Below are 19,152 nucleotides of genomic sequence, written 5' to 3'. Positions count from 1 at the left end.
ACTAGCCTTGTTTTGGAAAAGTAAATTTTGTTATATATTTGTAGCATGCACATGTCAGCCAGCAATAAACACTTACTCGACACCTGGAACTTACCATTAGAGGCCGTCATGTCAATAGCTTTGTTATATAGACATTGCAACTTCATTCAACAAATATTATGCATATGCATATCTCGGATGCTGAGAATTTACCACAAGAGCTGCAACATGTTAAGGACTAGTTTAATCATAACGACTATACGGACAGACAGATTCGACGTATATTTGAATTTGGACCATTACCTTAAACAGTTGAAAACACTTAGTTCTGTGGCTTTCTTCCATATGCCGGAAACGTGTCTGCCAAGATAGCTAGCGTTTTGAAGAAACGTGAAATCGGATGTGTATTCCGTCCACCAGCTAAGGTTAGAGCACTTCTTGGCTCCGTTAAGGATGATTTAGGTTTGAGGAAGCCAGGTGTTTACGAAACAGATTGTGAATGCGGTAAAATGTACATTGGCCCAACTCTTCGTGCCGTCAATGACAGATGTGTTCAACGTCATCGCCATACGCGATTATTTCAACGTGACTAATTTGCGTGGCTGAGCACTGTCTTACAGAGGGACATAGGACGCTATACAATGAGACACAAGTGGTTGAAAACGCCTCGCCTCACTAGGATTGTGTTTTAAAAGAATCTGTCGAAATCAGACTAACAGATAATATCATTAACGGTGATAAAGGATACCCGCCAAGTAAAAATTGGAATCCTGTTTTATCAGGTGTAAAGGAACAACAGCATCTGAATCGGCCGGCTACGAGTATTAATTTTTAAGGATAGATCGTTTTCCGACAGTATTCACCACTGGAGCATCTCAACTCTTTCTGCGCCAGGGGGCAACAGCAACTTTTCAGCGCTTGAGCGTTACCTCAGCGCATGCGCTTCCGCATTTTCGCTCCATATAAAGGTTCCGTCGTTCACGGTTTGGATCATTTATCGGCGAAAACGGCTTAGTTTTATTCACCTGTTGATGGCGGCCATATGGACCGCGGAAATATTGTGTGCAGATGACAGTTGATCGATTATGTACCACTCCGTTAACATATCGCCACACCGACCAACAATATTATATTTTTTTCCCTTCGGCCTGTACAGACAACGTAAAGTAGAACCTGGCTAATCTGGCTTCTGATGATCCGACTCCTCTCTTACTCCGACAATCCCATTTCTGGTGTTTACATACACGGGCCGCTGGACTTGTCGATGACTCTTCGTCTGTAATATGGATCACTAGACAGTCGACGGTTGTACATACGATAGTTCGCTCAGCTTAAGTGTGATTGTGCACGCATTTGTTTTATAAATTACTGACAGCGCACTTCTTAGAGTGTGTACAATTAATTTATAGCACCAACTAAACGAAAACATGTGACATTGTATTTAGAACCGGAGTTGAGCCCAGTCACATGAGTAACTGTGTCAGTACAGTTGACATTGACTGTACAACGAAAGCACAATTAGCTAAGCAAATCATTGACGCTGTAACTTGAACAAGTCGTGAGAACGAAAAAGATAATGACATCGAAGACAATACGTTTGATATAGCCTTTCAGTACATTGTACAAAGCTCCACGTCTACCCCAGCAGACATTTTGTGGTTCAGGGAATGGCGGAACATTGCGGCAAAACCAAGGCCGTCGTCTGCTAAGCAAAAGAACATTGAAGACATTTTTCGTCCCGCTTAAGAACAGAACATTTTTTTTTACCGTGTGATTTCTCATCTTTTAAACAGTGCATATCAGTTGTGTGTCAGTGCGTTATTGTATTAACGTATGTGCAGATGTTAAACTTTCACTCATTGTACCAGTATCTTACCGTACGATACAGACGTATTTTACAGTACATTTTTCAAACAACTTACGGGAATTCAGCCAGGTAGTATTAAGAGCGACCGCCGATATTTCGGCGGGAGCAAACCCCGCCATTTTCAAGGCAAACTGCAACGGACAGGCGATGTACAGGCAAATTTAAAACCTCGGTTCTCGAACGAATGCAGGAAAGGTGACACACTAAAGACCAGTGCCACCAAAGATGACCAAAGTCAGAGATATCGATAGTGAGATTACGAACTAGCAGGTAAGGTAACGTTGACTCCGTCCCTCTGTTTTTTGACAAGGGAGAGAGCAGGATTCCAAACAGAGTTTGAACAAAAACCTCCATCCCTGTTTACAAGATTTCTCTAGCTGGATGTGCATGCCAATATCTCGGTGTTGTTGTATAACATAGGGTGGCCAGTATCCAAGCAATGTTCGGCATGGCAGATCTACTTGGCTGCTGTAATCGTGTGTGCCGTTTATGCTCAGTACATCGATCCTCCATGGTGCTGATAGTTTGACCAATATATGCCATGCCACAGCTACAAGGAATGCGATATGTACCCCCCTTACGCAAACCAAGATCATCCTTAACCGAACCCAAAAGCACTCTAATTTTAGTTGGAGGTCGGAAAACATATTTCACATCGTTTTTACGTAAAATACGACCGAACCTGTTGGAAGTGCTTCCTACGTAAGGCAAAAAGGCAGTAGACTTAGGTGTCGACTCAGTATTATCATCAATCACCCAATGCACAGTAGGTCGATAGCGCAATGCACGTACAATCTGTTTTTCACTATAACCATTTTGACGAAACGTAGCTTCAAGGTGGGACAGCTCAGCTGGCAAAGTCTCAGTGTCGGAAATTTGTGTCCTGTGTACCAAGGTACGAAGTACCCCTTCAAGGCCGGCCAGAGTGGCCGAGCGGTTCTAGGCGCTTCAGTCTGGAACCGCGCGACCGCTACGGTCGCAGGTTCGAATCCTGCCTCGGGCATGGATGTGTGTGATGTCCTTAGGTTAGTTAGGTTTAAGTAGTTCTAAGTTCTAGGGGACTGATGACCTCAGATGTTAAGTCCCATAGTGCTCAGAGCCATTTGAACCATTTGAACCCGTTCACGCTGAGACGCATAGTGACAACTATTAGCCTGTAAATACAAGTCAGTGTGAGTACGTTTCCTATAAACTGAATGTTCTAATGATCCATCATCCTTTCTCCTAAACAAAACGTCAAGAAAACGAAGGCAACCACCCTCTTCCACCTCCATCGTAAGACGTATGTTCGGATGGATCGGCTTCAGATGTTATAGAAAGGCATTCAAATTCTCCCTACCATGAGACCAAACAACAGAGGTATTATCAACAGCCGGCCGCGGTGGTCTAGCGGTTCTGGCGCTGCAGTCCGGAACCGCGGGACTGCTACGGTCGCAGGTTCGAATCCTGCCTCGGGCATGGGTGTGTGTGTGATGTCCTTAGGTTAGTTAGGTTTAAGTAGTTTTAAGTTCTAGGGGACTTATGACCTAAGATGTTGAGTCCCATAGTGCTCAGAGCCATTTGAACCATTTTTTATTATCAACATATCTGAAGAAACAGGTGGGTTTCAAAGGCGCCGATTCCAATGCACGTTCCTCGAAGTCTTCCATATACAAATTTGCGATCACAGGAGACAACGGAATACTCACTACAACTCCATCTATCTGTTCGTAATACTGGTCATTGGACAAAAAGTATGTGGATGTCAGCACATGACGAAAGAGATTGGTTAATTCGGCACCAAACCTAGCCTCAATTAACCGCAACGAATCAAACATAGGAACACGAGTGAAGAGAGAGACCATATCAGAACTTACTAAAATATCAGAGTCATTCAACCGCAGTCGGTCCAAACGAGGTATGAAATCAGCTGAGTTCCTGATATGATGTTCACACCGAGCACCTCACCTGCTAGTTCGTAGTCTCACTATCGATATCTCTGACTTTGGTCATCTTTGGTGGCACTAGTGTTCAGTGTTTGTTATGTTATCTTTCCTGCATTAGTCCGAGAACCGAGGTTTTCAAACTGCCTGTACATCGCCTGTCCGTTGCAGTTTGTTTTGAAAATGGCGGGGTGTGCTCCCGCCGAAATATCGGCGGTCGCTGTTAATACTGCCTGGCTGAATTCCCGTAAGTTGTTTGAAAATTGTATACGCCAGGAGAAACTCTGGTGTTTACAGTACACGTACATATACGTTCGTGAAAAATTTATTAGTGTGTTAGTATTTTCTTTCTGTTTTGTTACTGTTTTAATATGGAACAATATTTCGGATAGTATTTCCAGCTGAAAATTTAAGTTCTACTGTACTATATTGTAATGTTATGCATCAGTAAGTGTTTCTCTGACAATCCGACATTTTTGCGTACCGACGATTCTCCCGGTCTTGTAGGGGACGGATTAGTGAAGTTATACTGTACTTCTACTCTCTTAACAAAAACGGGAATGTTAGTAACACTCCACAAAAGTTTCTATTGGTCATCTTCCGACTGGTTTAACACAAACGTTTTCAAAGTAAATAGTGAGCAAGGTAGCACTGTAGTGAAATTTGTGAGGACGGCGGTTCAAATACCCCACTGGTCACATAGATTTAGATTTACCGAGATTTCCCTAAATTACTTAAGGAGAATCCCGCGATGATTCCTAAACCACGGCCCATTTCATTTTCCATCCGTCCTCCAATTCGAACTAAAGTTCCGTCTATAACGGGCTCGTCTTCAACTGGAGAACAAAGTCTTTGCTTCCTTCCTTCAAAAACAGTTTAAATTAATTTCCGATACACAACAATATTGATTATTTGCCTCTCAATTAAGTAGAAGCGGTGGAGAATTTCAATTAAAAGCACTTGCACGCAATGTAAAATATACTTAACGCGACACAAGTGATACTCGTATTTCATAAACGTTCAGACATATTGAAATAAGTATTTCAAGAAGTGGAAGCACGTAGAGTTGAGTTTTTTGATACATGAATAACAGTTACAACATTTTTATTTACCGCTTTATTGAAGGATCTATAGTTTTCTTCCAATGGGTCTATGTACATTTTAAATACAATTTATAGCCTTTGCAGACGTGCCAAAACCTTTATTTCTATGTTTTTCAACATTTTAACAAATATTAGGGCTGTCCACTCGGGACAACTGGTATAAAGATAAATCTCGAATTATTTTTAGTGTAGATAACGTTAAACGATAAAATCCAAAAAACTGAGAAAAAGCTATGTAAGTAGACCCTCTAAATGTATTCTAACGAAATGTGTTGGGTGTATAGATGTACTGTCTGATTTTTTGTTATTTTAGACAGGTAAGTCACTTTACCATAACTAGCATTCAGTATAAGCATATGAGCTTTGCTGATCGATAAGATGAACCAAAATATAGGCATTTTGACTAAAAAAAGCGGAAATTGTGGAAACATAAAACATAAAAATCATAAGAACAAAGTCGAATAATAAAGGTAAATTGAATACTATGTAAATAGAATATGGTCAGAGTTTACCTATGAGCTTAGAAAGATTCATATCTCGAAGAACTCTCATGACTATTGTGCTCTCCGAATCCTTGCAGTTTGTTCTCTTGGCCGCACCCAGAGTTCGGAGTACAGAGAGAATGTTACGCAGACCGAAATCGTAGTGAACCTGTTCGACAGAGATTTTTAAAAACATCACACTGAAACGAAATTCATATTCATATATGTATTTCTCGACGACTCTCCAGCGATTATTACCGTGTTCATTTCACAGACTTTCCCAAATTAATTAACTGTTTTGATGATACTACACGACAATAAAAATATCTTACAATTAAATTGCTCGTTAGTGCTATAACGAGGTACAAATCAAGAGGAGTTAGAGTAACAGTGATGGTTAAGCTATCCAAAGCCTGCATTCATGTTAGAATTACTGAAACACATCCAACATACGAAGGACTTCTTACATTTAAATGCTCGACAGCCTATGTATTTTGAACCGCTGGTTTAATGGCCTATCCAAAGATCTGTCTCTTGTTCCTCGATATTATCACTAATATCGAATAACACATATATGCACTTTGTAAAAACTCGGTAATTCTGTTGCCTTAAATGCATTAGTTGGTACATATTGCACGGCTCTGCGCGTGATCTTGAAACTATATAGAACCTAACTCTCAACCTGTCAGGTAGAAAGGTTTGAAACAGAAAATTCTCTCCACTTCTTTTCCCGAATGGATTAGCTGTCAACAAATTAAATGGAAGCGCTGATAACACTCTTTAAGAAGTACTGGACGCGTTGGTATAAATGCTTTATTTTCTAACGCCTTACTGCATAAAATTGTTAGTAGTACGATTAGTGGTTGCTTTATGAAGGCAAATGAAAGAATACTACAGAGTGGAAACCGGGTGATGCTATGAACTGCATATTCAGGAATTTTTTAAAGAAATTAAAAGAGATCAATTAATTCTAATCGAGACTATGAAGTTACATAAACTACAAGATTTAAATGGATAAAAACCACGCCTGAGAGTAGCATAACACTTTTAAGCTAACGTAGTTTCAAGACTAGTTGATTTTTGATGGCGGCACTGCACCTGCTTGGTGAGCTGCTCCTCACACAGCTTGTAGAGAGTGTAGAATTTCCTGGCGAGAGTGATGTTTTCCAGGAAGCCACAGGAGGCTAGCTTTACCCGAATGATAATTTGTCTGTCTGGAACCATCATAGCTACTGTGCGGAACTGAATTTTCAAGTTCTCCGGCAATTCTTTGCGACCGGCATAGCCAGGGTTCTGAAAAAAAAGTGAAAACGGAGAGTTGATAAATCGCTGGAATAACATTTAGAAATAAGTCCAGACCAGTGAAGATAAATACAGATTTACAGAGATACACCATACGTTACCATAACATCTAGTTATGTGTAATGTAAAAATTGTTATATGTAGTTAGAGAGGGTTTAGGCTAAATTCTAAGCCTTTAATATTAAAAAGCAGAGAAGCATTCATTTCATCAGCCATTCATACAGTTATGTGTTGTTTTGATGAAAATGACACTAAAATCAACAGTTGAGTATAATATCTTATAACCGTTAATACACTAACTTCTGAAGAGTGATTAGTCGTGATATAGAAGGGTGAGGGAGGCACGTTGACCCTTGGCCGCCGAAATAGCGAACTTCCTGGACCTGAGTTCGAGGTGGACAAGTATTGACAGCACATCCATTGTGATCAGTACGGTTCAGAGGAAGAACTCGCATGGTTGATGGTGATGTGATGTGATTAGTGTTTCAGAGCGCAAAACGGTAAGGTCGTCATAGAATAGAGACGAAGGTAGTGAAATTTTGTTAAAAATAATAATAAATTTCAAACCAAGAATTTAAAATACAACACTGACATTAGGGGATCCATAGAAGACCATCCAGAAAATACAGGTAGAATACTGCAGAATAACTAAATAAAATCAAGTACTAAATTGACTCATGTAAAAAGAGGTCATTATATTGAGTTTGTGTTATTACTTAGAAATAATCTGTGTCCAAACCACTCTGAGATACACTAAAATCGAGACATCACACAAAAGCTTAAAAACGAACCACACGCATCTCATTGTCGTTTCAGATAGAGGGCAGGCCCTGTGGGAGACCCAGGTCTGCTCTCACGTCGTCATATAAAACATTCTCAACTAAAATAACTCGTATAGACAGCTGGTTACGAGGTTCATGGAATACCACAATGTCTATTAATTTTCACTGGGGCTCAGTTCAAGTGTAATGAGGTGGTGTGTCTCATATTGCTGAATGTAAACGTCTCTAATATTTTAAAAAATATCAAAACAGAACCAAAAGGTAGCTTTCAATGTTTACAGAAAACCTACTGGCACTAGCACCACTATACCAAACTCATCAACACATCCCTCCTCCCACAAAAGAACTGCTTATAGATCAATGCTGTACATAGCACACAAATTTCCACTTCAACATACAGAACCCCAACAAGAAGTAGAAACCATAACATATACTGCAATAAACAATGGATATGACCCTCCTCTAATGAATACCATGTCACAACAGATAAAAATAAACTGAACAAACAACATCAAACTACATTCACAACTGACAGTGTCCCAGCAGCCAAATATGTAAAAATGCCATATCTTGGAATAGTATGTGACAAATTACCAAGACTATTCAAAAACATAGAAGTAAAAATTAGCTTCAGCACCAACAACAACTTAAGTAGGAAGCTTATTCACAATATAAAACCACCAGATACAAGTTTTGATACATCTGGCATTTACAAAATTACCTGCAGCCAATGTAATAAATATTATATCGGCCAAACAGGCAGAAATTTCAGAACCCAATTCAAAGAACATTTAGACTGCTATAGGCTTGATAAATGTAACAAATCAGCAGTAGCAACTCACATTAAAGACACAGGCCACCCTTTGAAAATCAAAGACAACCTCGAAATTTTACACAAATTAGGAAAAAGTAAAAGAATGGATATCATGAAAGAAATGGAAATTTTCATACACAAAGCATGAAGATAACATTCTTAATGAAATAACTGTATTCAAAAACTCAAAATTCTTCAACAGTCTGAAGCCAGTTCTAACTCAATAGATTCAAGAAATGTCAGCGTAAATAACTGACTAGAACCAATAATATCGATACAAAACCTCGATAATCGACACAGACTCACATGCTACAGTCCGCCATCTTTTGCTGTGTGTATAACATCGCAGCAATTTGTGCAGTGGCAATCAGTGACAGAATATAATGTGCAGCTCAGCCATTACACCAGTGATGCAAGTGAAGCAGCAAGATAATGAAATTGTAAGTGATCAACTGTCATATAAAAGCCTTTCACACTATTTTCGTAATACATAACTGAATCAAATCTATCTACATCCGATACAGGCTGTAATATACGTAGTCAACAACAAACAAGAAAACCAGCAGAAGACATCACTGTTTTCGATTTCTAGATATACACTGCCCCCCTCCTTCCCCCCAAATGCCACACCAGGAGGTACATTAAAAAATTAAAAAAACAATTGACAAAGTGTTCTAGGATAATCTAGTTTAAGACTATTTATTTTTAAGTAACATATCTTTATGTATGTATTAACGCTTGAAAATGAACAGAACATGTTCGATACGCGTTGCATTATGTTAGATTAAGCATAACATAAAATAAAAAGTCTGGTAGCAGAAACTTGAAATAAATAATTATCCCACACAGTCACGGTCCACAAACATAGCCATTATGGCTGAAAGTAATGCGCTAGCTAGTTTATGCATAGTTGTCCTATGAGAGTCGATGGCAGATACACTATGGATCTAATTTTATACCACGGTAGCTGTCGCTGTATAATCGTATTACGATCGTTCTGACCTGCACCACTTCGGCAAGAGAGCTCTCGCACTTTCTTACTTTCTAGTACCCAGTCATCGGTGAGTATCAATACGATTTGTGGTCCATCATGCCTGGGGCCGCTCTATGATTCTTCTGCCTTAAAATCTCCATGTTTCTCGGTGGTATGGTTAGATACAAGTTGTTTTTCCATCACTAAGTTCTCAAGTTACCTCTCCCTCTATAAGTAAAACCATCCCTGATGAACCACTGTGTGGCTTGCGTGCCTCAACGGTACGGATGGTCATACCACAGGTACAACCACAACAGAGGGGTATCTATTGTTAGGCCAGACGAATGTATGGTTTCTGAAGAGGACAGCAGTCTTAGCTGCAGGGCAACAGTCTGGATAATTGACTGATCTGGGCTTGTAACACCAACCAAAACAACCTTGCTGTGCTGATACTGCGAACGGCTGAAAACAAGCAGAAACTACAACCGTAATTTTTCCTGACGGCGTACAGCTCTACTCTACGGTTAAATGATGATGGCATCCTATTGGTTAAATATTCCGGAGGTAAAGTAGTCTCCCATTCGGATCTCCGGGAGGGGACTATTCAGGAGGATGTCGTCATCAGGAGAAACAAAACTGGCGTTCTACGTATCGGAGCGTGGAATGTTAGATCCCTTAATCGGGCACGTAGATTAGAAGACTTAAAGAGGGAAATGGATAGCTGGAAGTTAGGTGTAGTGAGAATCTGTGGGAGGCGGAACTGGACTTCCGGTCAGGTAAATACAGGCTTACAAATACAAAGTCAAATAGGGGTAATGAAGAAATGGATTTAATAACGAATAAGAAAATAGGAACGCGGGTAAGCTTCTATGAACAGCATAGCGAACGCACTATCGCAGCCAAGATAGACACGAAGCCCACACCTACCACAGTAGTACAAGTTTACATGCCAACTAGCTCCGCAGAAGATGAAGAGATTGAAGAACTGACGATGAGATAAAAGAAATAATTGAGATAGTTAATGGAGACTAATATTTAATTGTGATATTGTGACGGCGGACTGGAATTCGATAGTAGGAGAAAAATAGTAGGTGAAAATGAACTGGGGGAAAAGAATGGAAAAAGAAACCACCTGGTAGAATTTTGCACAGAGCATAATTTAATCATCGCTAACACCTGGTTAAAGAATCAGGAAAGAAGGTAGTATAAGTGTGAGAGGACTGGAGACACCGGGATGTTTCAGATTAATTATTCAGGGTGAATCACTAACTATTGCCACCTGGAATAACTCCGAAAGTATGATAGTAGCTGAAACGTTTGTGGGACAAATGTTGCATGGAACAACAGAATGAGAAACATCCCCTAGGCTGTGGCTAAACCGTGTCTCCGCAATAGCCTTTCTTTCAGGAGTGCTAATCCTGCATGGTTCGCAGGAGAGCCTCTGTAAAGTTTGGAAGGTAGGAGACGAGGTACTGGTGGAAGTAAAGCTGTGAGGACAAGGCGTGAGTCGTGCTTGGGTAGCTCAGTTGGTAGAGCACTTGCCCACGAAAGGCAAAGGTCCCGAGTTCGAGTCTCGGTCCAGCACACAGTTTTAATCTGGATTTTATAGGGCTTTGGAGTGTGTTTCCAAGGAAAGGGTAGAGCTTGAAAATTTTGCAGACGTGTGTACGAACACACACATAGCTTGTGCAAACGGCGTCTGGAGACCAAAACACAGCAGGATACCGGCAAATGGACACCTGAGGACCCCACCGAAATTTGCCAACAGACGGAGTTCTCGCCCCGTCCAACACTGGTTTTCTACTCACCTATTGAGAACACCAGTTGACCGTTCCCCTGTCCATTGTTCGAGATACCTGCAAGATAATCCTTGAAAGGTTGCTCGGCTCGCCGTGAGCTCCGCTAACGTGAAACCTGCACTTGGAGTGATAGGCAGCTCCTCAGGGGCGTGCGAAACGTTCCACCTGTTTCTATCTACAGTGAAGAGGAATTCAATTGACCAAGACCAGATACATTCAAGACAGAAACTACTAGAAGAATGCAATGTTAGAGCAGATACAGAGAGATGAGTAGTTTACTTTGTTACATGCTATATCCTAACCACTCATGTAATCAGGGCGCAAAACAAGTGAGAAATCTATAAATAAAAACCAGTCGGAAGGAAAATGAAGCAAGAGACTCTTGCACGCAAATTCAGCATGCAAATAAGATAAAATGTGAGGAGAAGGGCTGAAACAGGACGCCGTCACACAAAAGGAGCAGCGAGGATGATAGCCAGGGTGGTCATTTTATGGTCAAGCGCTTACTCTGATCAGGCACACAGAGGACGAATCTGAAAGATGTCACATCACAAGCTCTGCAGTCATTGATCTAACAGCAGCGTATGACACTACAAGGAGCTGTATGTTACCACAAAGGATTACTACTTAAGTTAATCCAGTGCTTGCTGCAAAATAAGTTATTCTACAGCATTCCGAACAGCAAGCGGAAGCAATTGAGAAACTAGAAACACTCACGAGATCTGCTGCAACGACCAGTCGGTTGGACACAATCAAGATATTTAATCTATGTAGGTGACAGAAACATTGCTGCCGAACACTTTTGAGGACACGGAAATGAAGTGATTGAAAGTCTGGAAAGCTATTGCTGTGAGAACTTTATAATGCCAGAGCATATCAAAAGGCAGTGCCTTCCGTTCCACTTGGGAAAGAAAAGAAAGAAGTCAACAGAAAATACTATCATCTTAGAGATCCCGCAAAACACCCACACTGTGAGCTACAATGCGCACACCACCTCCTCCTTAGCAGAAAACTACACCTTGTGCTATGAATAATCTCCTCTATGGTTTTTTATTTATTCTTGTGGCTCAGATGCAGCTTAAAATTACAGGTACATAACGTTAGTAATACTATATATAACAGGAATATGAAAATACAAAACTATATGCAAAACTAACTAAATGTCAATATCTAGGTATCTAATCCATGTAAGAGTCGTATCATCAGCTTTCATGAGGTCGCTCCAACTCCTCTGGGGCAATCAACTCTAATCTGCTTGACTGTCTGTTTCGAGGACCCATAGTCTCAAACTGGAGGCTCTGTAGCACCCCATTTGCAAAGAGAGTCTGTGCATCGTCCATGTCCAGTGCGAGATCTGTTCAGTTTGACCCACAGTTTCCTGTCGAGTTCTGTGCCAGCAGTATCACAATTATACTTTCGACACCACTCGTGTTCTTCGGGATTTTCAATAAGTTGGCAGCTCTGGTTCCACAGGTCTGTCACCCCAGTATTACTGGCATCTAACTCTTCTGCCTGGCGTAATGGTGGGTTTCTTGAACGGAGTCTGTTTCGCCGTAAACTTGGTATGTCTTCCTGTATGGGTAATTCTGGGTTCTGCTGTAGCTTGCGGTATTCCCTAAGCAAGGCCTCGCTTCTGCGGACTGCGGGTGGATAATGTTGCTCAGCAGAGAAAGCCAAGAAATCGGTGTTGGTCGGATTGCCCCAGTTATTAAACGCATAGTGTGGTTCAACTGGACATCGATCAAGTTGGTGTGGCAACTGTTTAGCCACACTGGGGCACAATACTCGGCTGCTGAGAAGACCATCGCAATGGATGATGTGTGAAAGGTATCTGCTGAAGCTCCCCATATTCAATTCAATAATATTGTTACGAGTTTTTATCTTGGCAGCAGTATTTTCAAGATGTTTCCCATATGAAAGGGTACTTGTTATGGCAAAGAGTGTTTTCGTTAATTTTCACTCTGAGCTCTGCATTTGCTTGTTTCTTGGTCAGATGGAATATACATACTTCAGTTTTACTTGTACTGGTTTTAAGTCGCCACTTTTTAAAATAGGCGCCCATAACGGCTATATCTTCTGTGAGAATTATCTCCGCTCGTCCAAGATCCTTGGTTCTACAAGCAAGAGCAATATTGTCCGCGTAGCAGAATTTTGTTGACCTGGTATTGGGGAGATCGGAGATATATAGGTTTAATAGTAATGGGGGCTAAGCTGGAGCCCTGTGGTAGGCCATTTCTTAATTTCCTCTCCATGCTCACATTTTCTCCCAAGTAATCACGGAAATATCTATTGTTTATCGTGGTGTTGATAGAGCTACAGTTTTTCGGCATCGGATTGTTCTTAGTAACTTGTATATCATCTCTTCTCTCCAGACTGTGTCATATGCCGCGGTTAGGTCTACGAACGCGACAGGTGTCTTCACGTTTTCTTGGAAACCAGCCTCAATGAAAGTTGTTAGGGCCAGTACCTGGTCGCAGCAACTTCTCTGTGGCCTGAAACCCACTTGCTCAGCTGGGATATGTTCCAAATTAAAGCAGCTAATTCTATTATAAAGGAGCCTCTCTAAGAGTTTATAAGTACAGCTCAAAAGGGAAACTGGTCTGAAACTTTGAGGGTGGTCAGCTGGTTTATCTGGTTTGAAAACTGAAACTACTTTTGTTCTCTTTAGCTCGTTGGGCAGTGATCCACTGTCTAGGATGTTGTAGAAGAAGCGGACCAGCCATTTTTTCTCAACATTGCCAGTGTTTATCAGAAATTCCGGGTGCATATTATCCAGACCAGGTGCTTTACCATGTTTCGTTTATTTCATGGCTTCATCCAATTCAGTCAGTGTGAATGGTGAAGAGTAATTGGATTCTTTTGGGCACTGACCTTTTAGAGATGTGAGTTCTTGTTTTATTTTAGAAGTATGTTGATGGTCACGGGATGATCTAGATGTTTCAACTATATGGTTAGCGATTTGGTTACCTGAAACACCAGGTTTCTGCCTGGGTTTATTGGAGGCTCCGCCAAGCTTACGCAGGTACCATCTCACACCATCGTACTCTTCCAGCAGCGTCAAGACTTTGGAGGAGGTCGTCTGCGATATCGCTCTCGCCAGTTTCGCTATACTGTTCATAAAGTTGTTCACAATGTTCATTCTAGCCTGGTATATATTCCTTTCTAACACACGAGGAATAAACTTCTTAGCAGCAGTAAGAACAGCCCCGACGAATCGAGGGTAGTTTTTAGGTTCTGGTGGAATAAAACATATTTATCTAGGTGGTCAGCGAAACTCCACCAATCAGCCCTGTGGAAATTCCATCTGGGCCGGGGTACAGATCTCGCTATTGGGACAGAGACCCGATATCGAGGATTACGGACCTGTGCTGGCTGTGTGGGAAATTAGGTATGACCTCTCTGGGTACAGGCACTGGGTGCCCACTGCAGTCCCGGGACACAAAGCAGAGATACGGGTTGCAATCTCTTCGTCAAGCGGCCGATCTGAAATTTCTCAAATCCTTGGCATCATAAACCAGGTATAGATTTTCATTTTCAGCCCAGTCGTTGAGTGTAATACCACACTCATTGTCACGTGCATAGTTCCAGTGACCGTGGTGACTATTAAAATCTCCAGCATAAATCGATGGGTGGGCACTAATTGGCTAAACATCCAGTGGCCATGGCACATTTGGTGGCTTGTAAATATCATTTATAATGGTCTCCTCCTCTTGTGTAGAGACATAATGGATCTCATTTTCTGTATCTGTTGAAATGAGACGAGCATGCTCGATATTGCGCCTTACGTAGGTGCCAACACTGTGATATGTTGCACTCATAAGATCGTAGCTATGGATCCTACCTCTTCTACGCAGGTCTTCCATAGTTGGAGGATGTGTTTCCTGGATTTGAACTATGCCAATGTCATTATCTACAAGGAGTGTAGATAGGCTCTCGCTTTTAGCTCGGCTAATACCTTCTATGTTCAAATGACATACTCGGATTTAATGGCCAAGTCTTAATCAGTTGGTCCTGAAAAGATCAATTTTTTAAAGCTTTTTGATTTTCATTTGTCTGCATGTTTGTAGCCAGCAAATCCAATAACTGGTCTGGCTGCCTATTCGTTCTAGCTCATTTAGAGTTACCCGGGACGCACGTGTCGTATTCCACTACGGACGCGAGCTATTTGACAATGGTAGCAATGCTCAGTGCTACTCTTTGTGGTTATAGTGTAACAAAACATCAGTGCAAGAAGAGACACCAGGTGCTTAATGTGACACGAAAGTTCTGTGCGTTTAGTGTGAATCGTATCGTGATTGCCTTAATTAGTAAGCTACAGAGATAATAATTAACACTCGCATCAAATTACTACCGCTCTTCAAGTGAGGACACGCGATTGATCGAACAGTGTTTCACATATTTATTTCTTTGGCACAAAAATGATTTGTCTACTTTTTTATTTCATTTCTTTCGTTATAGTTCGTCCTGTTTGTTCGGTGCGGACGTCCCATGACGCTTGTTCGAGTTCATTATTGATCCATTACCTCAGTTTATTATTACAGAGGGCAGCTAACCCTCTGACCGAACACGCTGAGCTACCTTCTATTAAATGGTGATGGAAGCTGAAGAAATGAATTAAAGTTTGTTCCAGGGCCGGGACTTGAACCTGGGTCTTCTTACGTACTATTGTTTTCCTGTTCAAATGCCAACGGCCCTGCCCTAGTGATAACATCGGTCCCCGTCAGATCACCGAAGTTAAGCGCTGTCGGGCTTGGCTAGCACTTGACACTTGGGTGGGTGACAGGCCGGACGTACCGAGCGCTGTTGGCAAGCGGGATACACTCAGCCCTTGTGAGGTCAGTTGAGAGAGGTACTTGACTGAGAAGTAGCGCTTCCTGTCTCGAAAGCTGACAACAGCCGGGAGGGCGGTGCGCTGACCGCATGCCCTTCCATACGCGCATCCAGTAACGTCTATCGGTTGAGGATGATATATCGGTCAGTCGATACCATAGGGCCTTTCGAGGTCTGTTCGGACGGGGTTTTCCTGTTCAGATCATTATCTATTTGCGCAGCCACTGCACATTTGAGAGATTTGTATGGAGAATTTCGAAACGTCCTATGTTTCAAATATGATCTGTGTTCGATCACAAATTCTTTTTAGAGCTGTTTTTTCATGTTTTATTTGTACTGTTTCACGTGATATTCTTTGGTTATGTTTCACCCCATTCGCAAGTATTTTTTTTAGTTATTCGTATTTTCGTAATTTTTCTTTGATTTATGTAAAACAAAATATTTATTTAATGCGCTAAAAATACATGGACGTTCCGAAGCATGCAGGTTACAAAATTGTTAGTAGATACTTCTGCGCTGTAAATAAATACGTTCACCAGTTGGTCACTGTGTTTGATGTACGTAACAAAGGAACTGAGTAATTTCTTGTAGTACTGACCATAGTAATGAATATTCCAAACTCCGGGCACATTTGGATGGAGTCGCCATCGGTGAAGACGAACTGCTTGCGCTTCTCCTTCTTGGCGGCCAGCACGACGGCCACCTGCTGCGCCGCCACGGACAGTACCGGCAGCTCGATCCGGTTGAACTCGTCGAAGCAACCCCAAGATCCCGACTGCGCCAGCCCTGGGTGTAACACAAGTGACAGCTAGAATGTACAATTAACCAAAAAGAAAATCATCATCATGGGGATCGAATGTGCATCCCTGCAAACATTGGTATACGTACGGAACTACGACACAGTGCTGAAAGGTAACGTCGGCGAATATTTTGTGGTGTCACCGCCAGACACCACACTTGCTAGGTGGTAGCCTTTAAATCGGCCGCGGTCCGTTAGTATACGCCAGACCCGCCTGTCGCCACTATCAGTGATTGCAGACCGAGCGCCACCACACGGCTGGTCTAGTCTAGAGAGACTCACTAGCACTCGCCCAGTTGCACAGCCGACTTTGCTGGCGATGGTTCACTGTCTACATACGCTCTCATTTGCAGAGACGACAGTTTAGCATAGCCTTCAGCTACGTCATTTGCTACGACCTAGCAAGGCGTCACATTCAGTTACAAGAATGTATTCTGAACAGATAATATTGTGAATCATGTACCGTCAAGAGCGACGTTCATCATTAATGGATTAAAGTTAAGTATCAAACTAATTATGTCCGCTTTCTGAATTCTCATTCCTTGTCATGTACCAGACCTCACGTCAGTATAGTCCTTCCCTCCTCACGCCAGCCTGCGTGAGCTAAAACGCGTGCATTTCGGCCTCTACTCGTAACACGGTGTTGGCTCTTCTGCCAACACAACATATTTTATGTGAAACCTCTTACAGTTTTTCAAGTAGAACGAACTTTATGAAAGTTCTACATTCTTATTCTTCATGCCTACATATTTGAGTCTCAACGTAGTCACCATGGTGACGAATACATTTCTCCCAACGAGAGACCAGTTTTTTGAAACTGTCACTATATAACGTTAAACTTTGCTGCGGAGCCAAAACCTCACTTCTGTCGGCAAGGCTACATCACTAGCAAAGTGAAGCTCTCGAAGGTGACCTTTAAGTTTTGGAAACAAATTAAAACTGCGTGCGGCCAAGTTGGGAATGTGTGGAGGATGATCGATGACAGTGATCCCAAGGCGTCGGACTGTTGCAGATGTCGCAACTCTCGTGAGTGGTCTGGGACCACCGTGCTGAAGGAGATGCTGCTTCATGTGTGGACGGTTTCTTAGGTTAGAAACTTAGTTACAGCACGCTGTTTCTCACCTTGTAACGTAGTTACGTTACACACCGCCATGTTCCAGCCTTCTAATGGCAGAGAGTTACAACTTGCGTCAGCGAACTGGGAAAGTCGACTGAGTAATATGCATGACATGTAACATCTCAACAGATACCGTGGCATTACTTTTCAGCATGCCCTCGTATTTCCTCTGTTCAGACATGAATATGTTTAAGCCATTTTTGTCGTTGTTCATGCTTACATGCTTTTAGTCACCCGAAGTAAAAAAGAAAAAAGAAAGTCGTGTGGCGTTGTTGGATGGGAAACCGAAAGGGGCAACATGGCCAAATAGTTGGAAAGAGTTTCTTTATTCGCACCATTTCCACTTTCCTTTTGCAAAGCGTGAGTATTATCTCTTCAGTTTATCTCTTAATGTCGATTAGTGCTCAGACTGCATCTATGTAGTGTTCACGTGTCTGAGGTTGGTGATAGAGAGAAAGGCGAAGGTGGAACATGTATCCAGGCGGACATGAACCCTGCTCTTCAAAAAAGGTCGAAGAGGAGGCTACTGATACCCTAACACATTTCCGCAACTTTCCTTTCCCAGTAGAAGAGTATAAACATATATATGGGTAGACGAGTCCACTGTGATTTGGAGAACGACACATGCATGTGGATTTATCATTCTCATTTTAACCCTGTGTTTGAATCGCCTCACATTAATATTTACATTTTTATGAGTAAATTGAGAAGATAGCAAGCAGACGACGCCACGCGGCTAAACAGAATGGCTCTGGTTGAGTACGAAAATCTGACAAAGAAACGAAGGAAATGCAAGTATTATTCCACAACAAAACTGAGAAATGGTAAAATAGTGAAATGGAAGATTGCTCTCACTGACGCGTGATTCGCGCAAAACTTAAATGTTATCGTCAGTTTAAAAATATCCCCTGAACAGAAGTACTTGCATCAAAGCTCGTTAATATATGCTTTCTTTTATTTAAAATTACTTTTCAGTGATAGCATTAAGATAACAATATATTATTCTTAAAATTTTGTAGTAAAAATGTAATAACTGTCTTCAGCTTAACGTTGCTGAACAGCTCTAAAGCCATTTATTGACGTGCTGATGAGAGTGGCGGAGAGAATGTCACCGGTTTGCTTCTAGTTGCGGAATTCGGGTAGTGGTAGTAATGGCAGTTTCGGGCAAATAGTGGAATTCTGGTGCTGACCAGGAAAAAGTTTGAGTTCGTGTGAGTAAGTGGACAAGTGGGGAAGTAAAACTCCGATTTAAAAATCATTTTGTTTATGACGGGAAAGAAACCGACGCTTTCCACCCAAACTGGGCGTTGCCTGAGAGACGTTGTGAGTGGTATTAGTTAGGGCTCACTCCAGCTAAACACTGCAAAAACAAAGTTGCAAATA

General features: G+C 41.7%; 1 protein-coding gene across 1 annotated transcript in view; it reads right to left on the bottom strand.

Annotated features, from left to right (window-relative positions):
* The window catches only part of LOC124556419 (dynein axonemal heavy chain 5), an 876,134-nt gene that overhangs the window by 374,057 nt on the left and 482,925 nt on the right, over positions 1–19,152 (bottom strand). The window contains exons 37-39 of the mRNA XM_047130377.1: positions 16,452–16,639; positions 6,452–6,646; positions 5,384–5,522 (exon numbers count right to left, since the gene is read on the bottom strand). Coding sequence (XP_046986333.1) covers positions 5,384–5,522; positions 6,452–6,646; positions 16,452–16,639 — 522 coding nt within the window. The remainder of the gene's footprint in view (positions 1–5,383; positions 5,523–6,451; positions 6,647–16,451; positions 16,640–19,152) is intronic.

The sequence above is a fragment of the Schistocerca americana genome, chromosome X (assembly GCF_021461395.2).
Source record: "Schistocerca americana isolate TAMUIC-IGC-003095 chromosome X, iqSchAmer2.1, whole genome shotgun sequence".
Taxonomy (NCBI): Eukaryota; Metazoa; Arthropoda; class Insecta; order Orthoptera; family Acrididae; genus Schistocerca; species Schistocerca americana.
Note: the sequence above shows the minus strand (reverse complement) of the source record. Positions and strands in the feature narration are given on the sequence as shown.